The 13353-nt window shown below is 45.6% G+C and overlaps 2 protein-coding genes across 7 annotated transcripts in view; one reads left to right on the top strand and one right to left on the bottom strand.

Moving 5' to 3' along the window:
* Nucleotides 1-7468, bottom strand: part of NAA25 (N-alpha-acetyltransferase 25, NatB auxiliary subunit) — a 48663-nt gene extending 41195 nt beyond the window's left edge. For all 5 annotated transcript variants that reach the window (XR_014785803.1, XM_084820407.1, XM_084820408.1 and 2 more), the window contains exons 1-2: nucleotides 7360-7468; nucleotides 955-1040 (exon numbers count right to left, since the gene is read on the bottom strand). Coding sequence is in view for 4 of the 5 variants with exons in the window: in XM_084820407.1 (XP_084676533.1) it covers nucleotides 955-1040; nucleotides 7360-7417 (144 nt within the window). In the remaining variant the exon portion in view is untranslated. The remainder of the gene's footprint in view (nucleotides 1-954; nucleotides 1041-7359) is intronic.
* An 81-nt stretch (nucleotides 7469-7549) lies between these two features.
* TRAFD1 (TRAF-type zinc finger domain containing 1) overlaps nucleotides 7550-13353 on the top strand; it is a 72342-nt gene continuing 66538 nt past the window's right edge. Inside the window, exon 1 of one of the 2 annotated variants that reach the window (XM_084820416.1) lies at nucleotides 7550-7782. The gene's annotated coding sequence lies outside the window, so the exon portion shown is untranslated. The remainder of the gene's footprint in view (nucleotides 7783-13353) is intronic. The other variant, XM_084820415.1, reaches the window with a different exon arrangement.

Below are 13353 nucleotides of genomic sequence, written 5' to 3'. Positions count from 1 at the left end.
ACTCTCGTACACTGCCTCTGTAGCCTGGTGAAACAACCCATGAACAAACCACAGTTTGGAGTTTGCATGTAACGACAACCCATCGTTTAAACAATCAGAGTTCACAACCCAACAACAAACTATGGGTTCTCTTTCTGGGTTGTTTGTGGTTAACAAATCATGGTTTGTTAGTGCGGCCATGTTCAAACATCACAACAACTCAGAATTCAACAACCCAAACCATGGGTTACATTATGCGCAAACCAGGCCACTATAAGGCAGCTTCCTGTGTTACCTGGTTCCAATTGCTGCTCAGCCTGCCTTCCACATACATCCCTCAAAGAAAGCATGGCTTGACCTGCAGGTATAGCAGGTGCACTTGACTTGCTCCTCTCTCTCCAAAGTTTGAAATATTTTTTTTGCAACTGTTAACTAACTTTTTAGTTTGTTTGCATATAGAGTAAGCTCCTCTGTCTTTATTACCATCCTAATATGTTAATACTTTAAAATACTTGCTTATTATTTGGTAATATTTAACCATATCGTGACCCGGTCAACTAACTGACCCTAATTGCCTTATTAGGTTGAGCTACGTCAATGTTGATAGAAACAAAAAATGATTAACTTTTGTTTTTCTGCCATTTGGGCTCTTGACTAAGGCAGCAAAGTTGATCTCATTGTTGAGAATCTGGAGAACGGAAACGCTTAACAGTTAAGCTAATGACAGAGAAATAATCATTGGGGCGGGGGGTCTGAAACAAAAAATCACTCCCACCTCTTCACCTTCCCAGAAAGTAGAGGGTAAGAGTAGCAGAAAACACCTCTCTCCTCGAAAAGAGCAGCTGAGAGGACAAACCTTCCAAGAGATGCTCCAGCCCAGCCCCACCCCAAAGAGCTGAGGCTGTCCTTGCTAATTTAAGATAGTATTCAAGACAAACAATTTAGCAAGTTAAAATAAACAAACCCTCAGCTCACCTTCGCACAGTGAAGATCTTTGTGTTTTTTCAGCAGTTTGTCGGCCTGCTGGATTGCCATTTTATTATTGCCATTATCAAGGTAATCTAAAAAAAAAGAGGAGGGGGAAAAAATCCACACAGGTTACCACTGCAGACTGAAAATCTGGGCTATCTAATCCCCAGGCTTCTTAGGGAGTTGCATCCACATTTGGATTAGAGACCCAATGGGGGACAGCACAGTGTGGATGCTGCTGCTTCGGCCAAAGGATGCTTTGCTCATGCTGTACCTTCCCCAGTGAGGGAAGGTGCAGTGCGGACAAATCCCCAGGTGTGTGTGGCGCACGAACAGACTTGGGAAGTGTAGCCTGCATTCCTGTTGTTATCTCCTATCTGTGATCAGAGATAACAGCTGGGATTTCCCTGTGCCTCACTTGGCCAAATCCATTCGTGCGCCCTGGGATGAGGGAATCCAAGGAGGTTCTGCAGGCTGGATGAGGAACCTCCACAGGCTGGAGATTCCCTCTCCCTGAGTTAGGGGGAAACATAAAAAAACAGATGGGTAAAGAGGCCATGAAAGAGGTGAATAAGGCAATAAATACTCTGAAGGGAATAAACAGGGAATATTATTTATTGCACAAGACTAGAATTCTCTTGCACACCACTAGAAACTGGGCACCTTCCCAATCAAGTTGGCTGAGGATAGATTCTGGGCAGATATTTATTACATTCATATCCCACCTTTCCTCCAGTGAGCTCAAGGGAGCATGCATAGATCTCACCCTTTTATCCTCACAACAATCCTGTGAGAGGTGGGTTAGGCCGTGAGATAGGGACTGACCTACATTCAACCAATTAGCTTCATGGCCAAATAGGGGTTTGAACTTGGGGCTTCCAAGTCCTAATCCGATACTCTACCCCAGCGATCCTCAAACCTTTTGGGTCCTGTGGGCACATTTGGGAATTTGAGACCACGCTGTAGGCACCATCACAAAATGCCTAATCAGTGGATCACCATTTTGGTATCAAGGTGTTGTGTCTATGGAACTCAGGCTGTGTCTTATTCAACAAATACTTTTGTTTCGTATCTACTGGACACTGCAATGTTTCTTTAATAAGGGATTATCTAATTTGGCTAGTTACTGGTAGTGCAATACAGCTAATGCTTCATTTAAACTTATGTTTGGGAAACGTCCAGTAGTTGCTTCTTTTGGGGAGGAGGTTATTACACAGATAAATGTTGTACTGGAACAGTCTTTAATATTCACTGTTGTACACCCTCTTTGAAATTATTCACCTGCTTCATGGAAATTAACAAATGGTCAGCATAAATGGATTCTCTGCACCCTTTTGACAGCTAGAAGACTGAGATTACAACATCGGAAGGATAAACAGTCACCTCCTATAATGCAGTGATTGAACATCTTACAATATTTGAATGGGTGGCATACAGACGTCACCTTCAAATGGGTCCTTATTTGGTTATCTGGTCTGCTTTTGTTGAAACCCACGTATAATTGCTAGAAAGTTGTATGCATTTCATACAAATCCATTTACGTATATTAAAAAAGTTGAAAATAATTTTTTAAGGTTCAAAAAAAATAGTTGGGTGCCCACAGGCACCGCGTTGGCTCACTGCCTATGGTATTGGAGGTAGCACATAGCCATCAAGACTAGTAGCCGTTGATAGCCTTTTCCTCCAGGAATTTCTCTAACCCCCTTTTAAAGCCATCCAAACTGGTGGCCATCACAACATCCTGTGGTAGCAAATTCCATAGTTTGTGCTGTGTGAACAAGTCCTTCCTTTTATCTGTCCTGATAAAGGACAGTGTTGGACTGGATGGCCTTTAACCTGATCCAGCAAGGCAATTCTTATGAAAAGCATTAGACACGTTTGAGAGGATTCTACAGAGGGGCTCTTGCATGGCTACAGTTTACTGTTCATACAGCAGAAAGGAATTACCACCTTTATTTGGTTCATCATCACAACTACCTCGGGAGGCAGGCCGCTATTAGTGCCACCTTATGGATAGGGTGCTGGGATAGGGAGGGACATGCCCACGGTCACATAACAAGCCCAGGGCTGAGGAGCCCTCTCTATCCACTGCTTATATACAGAAGCCGAATGCAAAGATAGGCTTCATTATAATTCAGAAGCAAACATTTCAAGAGTGACCCAAAAAGTAACAAAACAAGATGGTAACATATAACTCTCAAGCAAGCAATCCATGGAGGTTTTGCCAGCAATTCAACGGAAGCAGGAACATGATCCAAATATCTGTTCCATTTTAAAGAGCAAGTAAAGTATCAAGCTAAGGCAATTCTTCTCTACAAATATACACGTGAATAGATGAAAATGAGAGGTGATGGGCAGTCAACAGGAGAAAGACCATTCTGGAGGGTCCACACAACGACTGCAGCAGCTACCAGCACCCCCTTGAGTCTTGCCAGAAATAACAGAGAAGCGTGGTGCTCTGTCTTCCCAGTACCATCTTGTGTTCTGGTTCTTATTCTTAGCTCCAGTCCCCACACAGAGTATGAACAATATTCAGAATCTTTTAAATGGGCCCATGGTAGATAGAGCTTACTTAAACTTGTTGCATCTGGCATCAGCTTACTGTTGTACCATGGAGACTCCCACCACCTAATGGGGCTGTGACAGATAATAAGGAAACTTTTTGGAGCAACTGAAAATGCTGCAAGCCATACAGAATGCAAAATTGAAATAGAAGATTATCCATCGAACAAGTTTCTCTAGAACCTAAAATGTTGCCAAGTTTTTCTATCACAGCATAATTATTTCAGCTACCAGCATGACAAACTATTAAGCGCAGAGGATTAAGCATCATATTAAGGGTGGAGGATTTGGGGAAGGAAGGTAATACAGCTTAATTAAGCTTCTGTACAACATTTAACAAATTGAGATAAAAGGCAACCACCAGCAGGACAGACTCCTTCAACTGTCATCACATAAGAAGCTGAATGTTGCTGACATGTGGTAAAAGGAAAACTTGTGCAAACACTACATTAGTTGCTGAGGTAAATACAATTGTCACCAGAGAAAACGTGTGGTTTCTGTACAATGTGCACATGTCCAATTCATAGTTGTAGGGCAACTTTCCCCAACCTGGTGCCCTCCAGTTCCTCACTGGGAATGATGGGAAGTTGTCATCCCGCATCTGGAAGGCACCAGGTTGGGGAAGGCAGATGTAGGACAGCAATGAGGGTGCTACATTGTACTAATCAAACAGCATTCACACTTCACTACATAATGTTTAATTACAAACTGACTATTGCAGGCAACGAAGATTTTGAAAACAGCATTTGGTTAAAGGTAGGTTTGTCAAAACAATGTTGTGCACATAACTCGTTTTTATGGGTATTTACACAAGCTACTTAGGAAGTTCAAGACACTAAAAACAGGCCATTAAAAAAAAAGATTAAATACTCCCAGTCTTTTCTGGCCCAGCTTTCAAATATATCACTTCATAAACACATTGTTCATCCCTCTAACACAAAAACACATCCCATACACAGAAACAACTGTACACACACTCAAAAGGGGTGGAGAAACGTAACTTCACATCAATGAAACAGACTGTATACATTGCTTTGCAAAAGAAAAAATCCTTGAGCATCAAAGGCAGCTCTTCAGATCTAACACTAAGCAGAATTAGGCTCTGGCCTAGGCTGTGCCAAGAGAACCGAGTACAGGCAGAACCTTGTGACAATGCAAGATACGCACACACAACCTTCCACTGACTTCATTTGAAGTGCAGAAAAGACCTGGAGATTTGTGTCTGTAGAACTGCACCTTAAACCACAAAGTTTCCACATCAGAAACAATACTAGTTCAGCCCAAAAGCACTTGTCTCCTGACAAGCATTTTATACTGGCAAGTTAAGAAATGCCTCTGCTTTAGGCTGAACTTCCTTCAGTGCTAAAGATTTAAAAACCTCATATACCATATACTACACCTTTTCCTGACTTTTCCAGCACTTGCAAAAATGTGCATCAAAGCACCCTGCTTTTCTAGGCAAAACACTTCCCAACAAAGGTAGAAAAAACAGCAAGCAACACAAAGCAGCTTCCTTAAACAGCAGGAAGGTGTGTAGACACTTAGCCGAACTTAGTCCATGGAGGGGGACAATGATGAAATTAATGTGGTCACTGCCTAACAAAATAGGAGATTCCCAACGTGCTTCTTCCTGCATTGCTGGGAGATGCAGTGATTTGAAAAGAGGAAAACTTAAAGGTATCACGGCATAGGAGGGAAACGATGAAGTAACAGTCCATTCAAAAGGAATATGGCATATACATATCCTGAAGCAAGGAAATAATACTTGGATCCAGTTTGGCACACAACATCAGCAAGAAAGAGGCTTACAGAATGCATATGAACAGAGTGGTTTAAATAGGTTGTGGAGCTATGCTGATAAGAGAGATTTGTTTTGGGGACTTGCAACCACACACATCAATCCTTCCACAGTTTGCAAAGAGGCACCCAACAGGGTCAGAGACTTGACTGCTGTTTTGTCTTGCTTCTTGCTGCTTATGTGAGCGCAATACCCCTGGAGTATGGAGAGTGAAGAAGCAATCCCCAAATGTTTTGCAAAAAGAAACAGTTATGGGAACCTTGCATTCCATTCATAGTCCCCTGCCTATCCTACTCCATCTCAAAGCTGCCAAGCATCCCCCTCCCCTCTGCATGGGTTCTAAAGAAAGAGGACACAAAACCACACTAAAGCCACACAAACAAAACTTTAGATGGTTAAGATTCCCTCAGGCATAATAAGGTACGCGCCTACTTGCATGGACTTCACATACTGCCTCCCATCCCCACTAGGAAATCTGCAGTTAAGAAAAATGGTTCATACTTTCTCCCTTCCCATCTCAACTCCTGGAATTCTGTAACAAGGATGCATATGGACTCAAATTCCCTAGACCCCAGCACTGCCTGTCATATTAAAAACAGATGTATGGAGCCCCAGGGACTACCTGCTAAAAATGGATTCCTAGGCCATACTCTGCAGCCCTCACTCCAGCCCCATGCATTTCACAATATTATAGGATTCACTCAGGACACAGAGACAGGAATTAAGCAATAAGGCTATAGGGTCCATCAGTTCCTCTCTACACACCAAAGAAAAGGTTTCATACTTTCCCCACCTGAAAACTTAAAAGGTGCTTTAGGCTAAGAACCCGAGGTTCCCACTCTCCAGGCAGACTAGTGCAAGAGGTCCTGCACCCCACTTATCCCCTACCCGACCTACCCAGAGAACCATCCCTAACCATTTTATAAGGGCTTGGGTCCCCCCACCTTCCAGTCCAGAATAGGGAATATGAAGGAAAGCTTCGGGGTCCATAACCCACCATCTTCTCCTGGGGAAGTGTATGGTTAAGATATAAGCAAGTTCATAAACCTTGCTGTCATGGAACCCAAGGATACAGCAGAAGTGGGGGCTGTCCCCCCCTCAGGCATTTCCTAGGGGCTTGCCCCACAAGGTGAGGCTAACGGAGGTAAAGTTGAGGGGGAAATGCCATAATGCTCCCGTTTGCTCCCCCCCCAACCCCCGGACTGTGTGTGGTAAACTTGCAGGTTGTTGATTCTCAACTATTCAGCCCTGCCAACCAAATGAAGGTGGATATGGGGTGTCTGCTTAGCCTCCCCCCAATATCACGATCAGGATGGAGACGGGGTGCGTCCTTAGCCTCCACACCCCCCAAGTTACAATAAATCAAAATAAGGGTGGATACGGGGCGCCTGCTTAGCTTCCACCCCTCAAATCACCATATGGATGGATATGGGGTGCTTGCTTAATCTCCCCACCATCACAATAGCATACGTGGCGGGGGCTGCTTTAGTCTTCATCCTCCCACCCCCCATCTCAGTAAGGGCAGATACGGGGTGACCTCTTACTGTGATGTGTGTGTGGGGGGGCTAATGCTGCTTATGGGTGCCTGATAATCCACCATGCTCACCCTGCCCGAAATTCACAAGGGTGGATATGGGGAGGGGGGCTGCTTAACCTCCTTCTCCCCCCACCCCCAATATCACAATCAAGATATATACGGGGCACCTGCTTGGCCTTCTTCCCCCCCTCTCCTCCCCCCAAATTAGGGCGCATGAGGTAACCCCCATCGTGCTCCCCCCACCTGAGCGGGGTAGGAGGTAGAAGAGGAGAAGGGGGGGAAGGCGGGAAGCGCCCAATGGAGAAGGGGGTCTCTGAGGGGTGAAGGGCAGCCAGCAATGGGGGGCGGCGGCGGCGGCGGCGGCGGCGGCGGCGGCGGGGGGGGGAAGGAAGGACGGACGAGGGCGCGCGCGCGCGCGCCGAGTTGGGGGAAGCGGCGCGCGCGCGCTGAGGGGGGCGCGGCGGAGAACGGCGGGGGGGGAGAAGGGCGGGGGGCGCCAAGAGGGCGACGGTACCGTAGATGGGCCGGAGGCGCCGGTCGTTGGGGTCTTGCACATGGCCCCGCGCCGCCATGATGAGAGCGCAGAACGCCGCGCGCAGCCGCCGCCACAGCCAGCCGGCCCTGCCGGGGAGGGCAGCGGGCGGGGAAAGGGGCCGGGCCAGGCGGGGCGGGGCCAGGCGGGGCGGGGCCAGGCGGGGCGGGGCGGGGCGCGGCCTACTGCCGGCCTCCCGCCCGGCCTGAGGGGGCGCCGCCGCCGGCGCGGCCTCCCCCGCTCGCAAGCCTCGGGGGCGCGCAGGGGAGGCCCGCGGCCCGCCCAGCCGCCCGCCTCGGCAGCGCCTCAGAGCGATCCCCGTGACCGTCATGGATGCTCTTCTGGCTGGTGTATCAGTAGTAGTCATCATCATCATCATCAACATCATTATAGATCTTCAGGCTGGTATATCAGTAGTAGTAATAACAACCATAGAGCTGCTTCTGGCTGGTGTGTCATGAGCAATAATGACCATAATCGTAGATCTTCTGGCTGATTTATCAGCAACAACGATAATAATCATCGTAGATGTTCTTCTGGCTGATATATCGATAATATTAGACATCATAGATGTTCTCGTTGATATATCAATAATAATAATAATAATGCTCATAAACAGATATTTTGGCTGATATATCAATAATAATAATAATAATAATAATAACAAGAGTTCTTCTGGCTGATATATCAGTAGTAGTAGTAATAGTAATAGTAACTATAGGTACAGAAGGCGGCGGCTCGCCTGATTAAAAGGCAGAGGCCGGCATGATCACATCACTCCAGGGCTGAAGGAGCTGCACTGGTTACCAGTTGTTTTCCGGGCCAAATTCAAGGTGTTGGTTTTGACCTTTAAAGCCCTATATGGTTCCCGCCCAGCCTATCTCAAGGAGCGCCTCCAGCAGCACCAGACAGGCCTTGGATGGCCTTCTCTCTGGTCCATCAGCCAGGTCAGCTAGGCTGGAGAGGACAAGGGAAAGGGCCTTCTCTGTGGTGGCCCCCACTCTGTGGAACTCCGTCCCTAGGGAACTCCACCATGCCCCCTCTTTAATGAGCTTCCACTGCGCATTAAGAACATGGTTGTTCAGGCAGGCTTTTGGGGTGGGATAGGATATATTTAGAAATACGATGTTTTAATGTAAAATTTTATTGTTTTAAAACTGTATTGATGTACATTGCCCAGAGTGGCCCGGTGACCGGCCAGATGGGTGATTAAGAAATTTAATAAATAAATTATAGATGTTCTTCTGCCTGATATACCAATAGTAATATTAATAATCATAGATGTTCTGGCTGATATATTAATAGTAATATTAAAAATAATAGATATTCTGGCTGATATATCATTAGTAATAATAATAGATGTTCTGGCCAATATATCATTAGTAATAATAATAGATATTCTTCTGGCTGATATAGCAATAATAATAGGTCCTCCTGTGGCATATATTTCAACAATAATAATATTAATAGATGTAGTGATGGCCACCAATTCATGCACAAATTCATGGAGGAGAAGGCTATCAATGACTACTAGTCCTGCTGGCCATGTGCTACCTCCAGTACCAAAGGCAGTATGCTTGTGTATACCAGTTGCTGGGGAACATGGTTGGGAGGGTGCTGTTGCGCTCCTGTCCTGCTTGTGGCTTTCTGGTTGACAGCTGGTTGGTCACTGTGTGAACAAAATGCTGGACTGGATGGACCCTGCATCTGATCCAGCATCAAGGCTCTTCTTATGTTCTAGAGCATCTTCCTGCTTGAGACGATAATCATAGTTGATAGTATTGTTATAATTTATTTATTTATTGCATTTATATCCCGCCTTTTTTCCTCTTGCAAAGGAACCCAAGGCGGCTTACATTATCCTCCTCCTCTCCATTTTATCCTCACAACAACAACCCTGTGAGAGTCTGTGACTGGCCCAAAGTCACCCAGTGAGCTTCCATGGCTGAGTGGGGACTAGAACCCGGATCTCCCGGCTCCCAATCCAACACTCTAGCCACTACACCACACTGGCTCTATAATACAACAATTACGATCTCAAGCCATTTGTTCTGTTAGTTCCCCTATCCTCACAACAGGTAGGTTAGGCTGAGAGTGAGTAGCTCGAAGTTACCCAGGGAGCTTTACAGCTGCATAGGGATTTGAGCCCAGGCTGAGGGCAGCAGTGGACTTCTCAGCTCCCCTACACACACTTGCTATGAGGGGATAATACAGTGTTGTTGCGATTATTATTATTGCCTTGAGCCACACATTCCTTAATTGACATGTCTATCAGATTTAATCATGTCTTTCCTCCAAAGATGTTCAAGCAGCATATGTGATCCCACCGTTTTTATCCTCTCAACAGTCTTTTGAGGTAGAGTTGACTGAGAGCTGTGATTGGCCCAGGGAACTTTGTGGCTAATCAGGGATTTGAAACTAGGCCTGACTAGGTTAACAATTTCTTAGCTCCCCATTCCCCCCCCCCCTGTAATAAGTGGTATAGTAGCCCATCCTTATACTGGGCTACTATACTACTAAGGGACTGTTCTCTGACAACCGCCTCCCCCCTTACACCTCTGAAACTGAGGCCTTGGTTTGCATTTTGCACAAAATGAAACTCAGGGTGCATTGTTAACACTGGTGGTTCACTGCTGCATGTGCTCCGATCCTACAACTGTGTGGTGCTTAATCAACAGTATTTTGGTGTTAAATTATTTCTGGAACTTCCAGCAGTAGTTTACTGCTGCTTTCCCTGGCTTGTTTGCTTCAAAGGGACAACCAAAATAGTTCAGAAGGAGAATTTCTGCACGGTTGGGCAGAAATAGTTTCATAGTTTGCTCTTTTCAAAAGCACTTCCCTGCAGTGCAGTGCCATGGAAGACGAGAGAGCTGTCTCTCTACTCAGGTTGTGGGCAAAGCAGAGTTATTTGTCTCCCAATGAAGCAGCAGTGAGAACAGGACCAAAAAGAAAAATTTCACTGCTGGAGTTAATGTGGGAATTTTGACATATTGAAAGGTGAGGTATAAATCTCCTAGAAAATAAAATAAAGGTGAGAGTAAATTATCTGGCCCCTTCATGGATCACTGCCTTGTTGTGGCGAAGGGGCTTGCGTAACTCAGTGAAGCCATAAGCTATGCCGTCCAGGGCCACCTAAGACGGACAGGTCATGGCAGAGAGTTTTGACAAAATGTGGTCCACTGGAGAAGGAAATGGCAACCCACTCCAGTATTCTTGCCAAGAAAACCCCATGGAACGTATCACAAGGCTAAAAGATATGACGCCGGAAGATGAGCCCCTCAGGTCGGAAGGTGTCCAATATACTACTGGGGAAGAGCAGAGGGTATTTTCAAGTAGCGCCAGAAAGAGTGAAGCGGCTGGGCCAAAGCTGAAAGGACACTCAGCTGTGGATGTGTCTGGTGGTAAAAAGAAAATCCGATGGCGTAAAGAACTATATTGTTTAGGAACCTGGAATGTAAGATCAATGAATCAAGGTAAGCTGGAGGTGGTCAAACATGAGATGGCAAGACTGAACATCGACATCTTGGGAATCAGCGAACTAAAATGGACAGGCATGGGCGAATTTAATTCAGGTGACCATCATATCTACTACTGTGGGCAAGAATCCCGTAGAAGAAATGGAGTAGCACTCATAGTCAACAAAAGGGTGGGAAAAGCAGTACTGGGCTACAATCTTAAAAACGATAGAATGATCTCAGTACGAATCCAAGGCAAACCATTCAACATCACAGTAATTCAAGTCTATGCCCCAACCACTGATGCCGAAGAAGCTGAGGTTGATCGGTTCTATGAAGACCTACAACACCTTCTAGAACTAACACCAAAAAAAGAGGTCCTCTTCATCATAGGGGATTGGAATGCTAAAGTAGGAAGTCAAGAAATCACCGGGATAACAGGCAAGCATGGCCTTGGTGTACAAAATGAAGCAGGACAAAGGCTAATAGAGTTTTGCCAAGAGAACACGCTGATCATAGCAAACACGCTTTTCCAACAGCACAAGAGGCGACTCTACACATGGACATCACCAGATGGTCAATATCGAAATCAGACTGATTATGTCCTTTGCAGCCAAAGATGGAGAAGCTCCATACAGTCAGTAAAAACAAGACCTGGAGCTGACTGTGGCTCAGATCATGAGCTGCTTCTTGCAAAATTTCGGCTTCAATTGAAGAACATAGGGAAAACCACTAAACCATTCAGGTATGACCTAAATCATATCCCTGATGAATATACAGTGGAGGTGAGGAATAGATTTCAGGGATTAGACCTGATAGACAGAGTGCCTGAGGAACTATGGACAGAGGTCCGTAACATTGCTCAGGAGGCAGCAACTCAATCCATCCCAAAGAAAAAGAAATGCAAGAAAGCCAAGTGGCTGTCTGATGAGGCTTTACAAGTAGCTGAGGAAAGAAGGGAAGCGAAAAGCAAGGGAGAAAGGGGAAGATATATCCAACTGAATGCAGAGTTCCAGAGAATAGCAAGGAGAGACAAAAAGGCCTTCTTAAATGAACAATGCAAAGAAATCGAGGGAAACAACAGAATGGGAAAGACTAGAGATCTCTTCAAGAAAATTGGAGATCTCAAGGGAACGTTTTGTGCAAAGACGGGCACAATAAAGGACAAAAAAGGCAGGGACCTAACAGAAGCAGATGAGATTAAGAAGAGGTGGAAAGAATACACAGAAGAACTACACAGGAAAGATCTTAATGTCCCTGATAGCCATGCTAGTGCGGTCACTGAACTTGAGCCGGACATCCTCGAGAGTGAAGTGAAGTGGGCCTTAGGAAGCATTAGTAACAACAAAGCTAGCGGAGATGACAGTATTCCAGCTGAGCTATTTAAGATCCTAAAAGATGATGCTGTGAAAGTGCTGCACTCAATATGCCAACAAATTTGGAACACTCAACAGTGGCCACAAGACTGGAAAAGGTCAGTTTACATTCCAGTTCCAAAGAAGGGCAATGCCAAAGAGTGTTCAAACTACCGTACAATTGCGCTTATTTCACATGCCAGCAAGGTTATGCTCAAAATCCTACAACCAGACATGCAACAACCGATTGGTTCAAAATTGGGAAAGGAGTACGACAAGGCTGCATATTGTCGCCCTGCTTATTTAACTTATACATCATGAGAAACGCCGGATGAATCACAAGTCGGAATTAAGATTGCCGGAAGAATTATCAACAACCTCAGATACGCAGATGATACCACCCTAATGGCAGAAAGCGAAGAGGATCTAAAGATCCTCTTGTTGAGGGTGAAAGAGGAGCGTTGAAAAGCTGGTTTGAAACTCAACATTAAAAAAACGAAGATCATAGCATCTGGCCCCATCATTTCCTGGCATATGGAAGGGGAAGAAAATGGAAGCAGTGACAGATGTTATTTTTTGGGCTTCAAGATCACTGCAGATGGTGACTGTAGCCATGAAATTAAAAGACGCTTTCTCCTTGGGAGGAAAGCTATGGCCAACCTAGACAGCATAGTAAGAAGCAGAGACATCACCTTGCTGACAAAGGTCCGTCTAATCAAAGCTATGGTTTTCCCAGTAGTAACGTATGGCTGTGAGAGCTGGACTATAAGGAAGGCTGAGTGCCGAAGAATTTATGCTTTCGAACTGTGGTGCTGGAGAAGACTCTTACGAGTCCCCTGGACTGCAAGGAGGTCAAATCAGTCCATCCTAAAGGAAATCAACCCTGAGTGCTCATTGGAAGAACAGATCCTGAAGCTGAAGCTCAAATATTTTGGCCACCTAATGCGAAGAGAAAACTCTCTGGAAAAGACCCTGATGCTGGGAAAGACTGAAGGCAAAAGGAGAAGGGGACGGCAGAGGATGAGATGGCTAGATAGCATCACTGATGCAATGAATATGGACTTGAGCACGCTCTGGGAGAGAGCGCAGGACAAGAAGGCCTGGTGTGCTATGGTCCATGGGGTCGCGAAGAGTCGGACACGACTGAACAACAACAACAACAACAA

The sequence above is a fragment of the Heloderma suspectum genome, chromosome 13 (assembly GCF_057233095.1).
Source record: "Heloderma suspectum isolate Gila_16-S chromosome 13, 16-S_ref, whole genome shotgun sequence".
In the NCBI taxonomy this organism is placed as follows: Eukaryota; Metazoa; Chordata; class Lepidosauria; order Squamata; family Helodermatidae; genus Heloderma; species Heloderma suspectum.
This window is presented reverse-complemented; position numbering and strand designations above follow the sequence as displayed.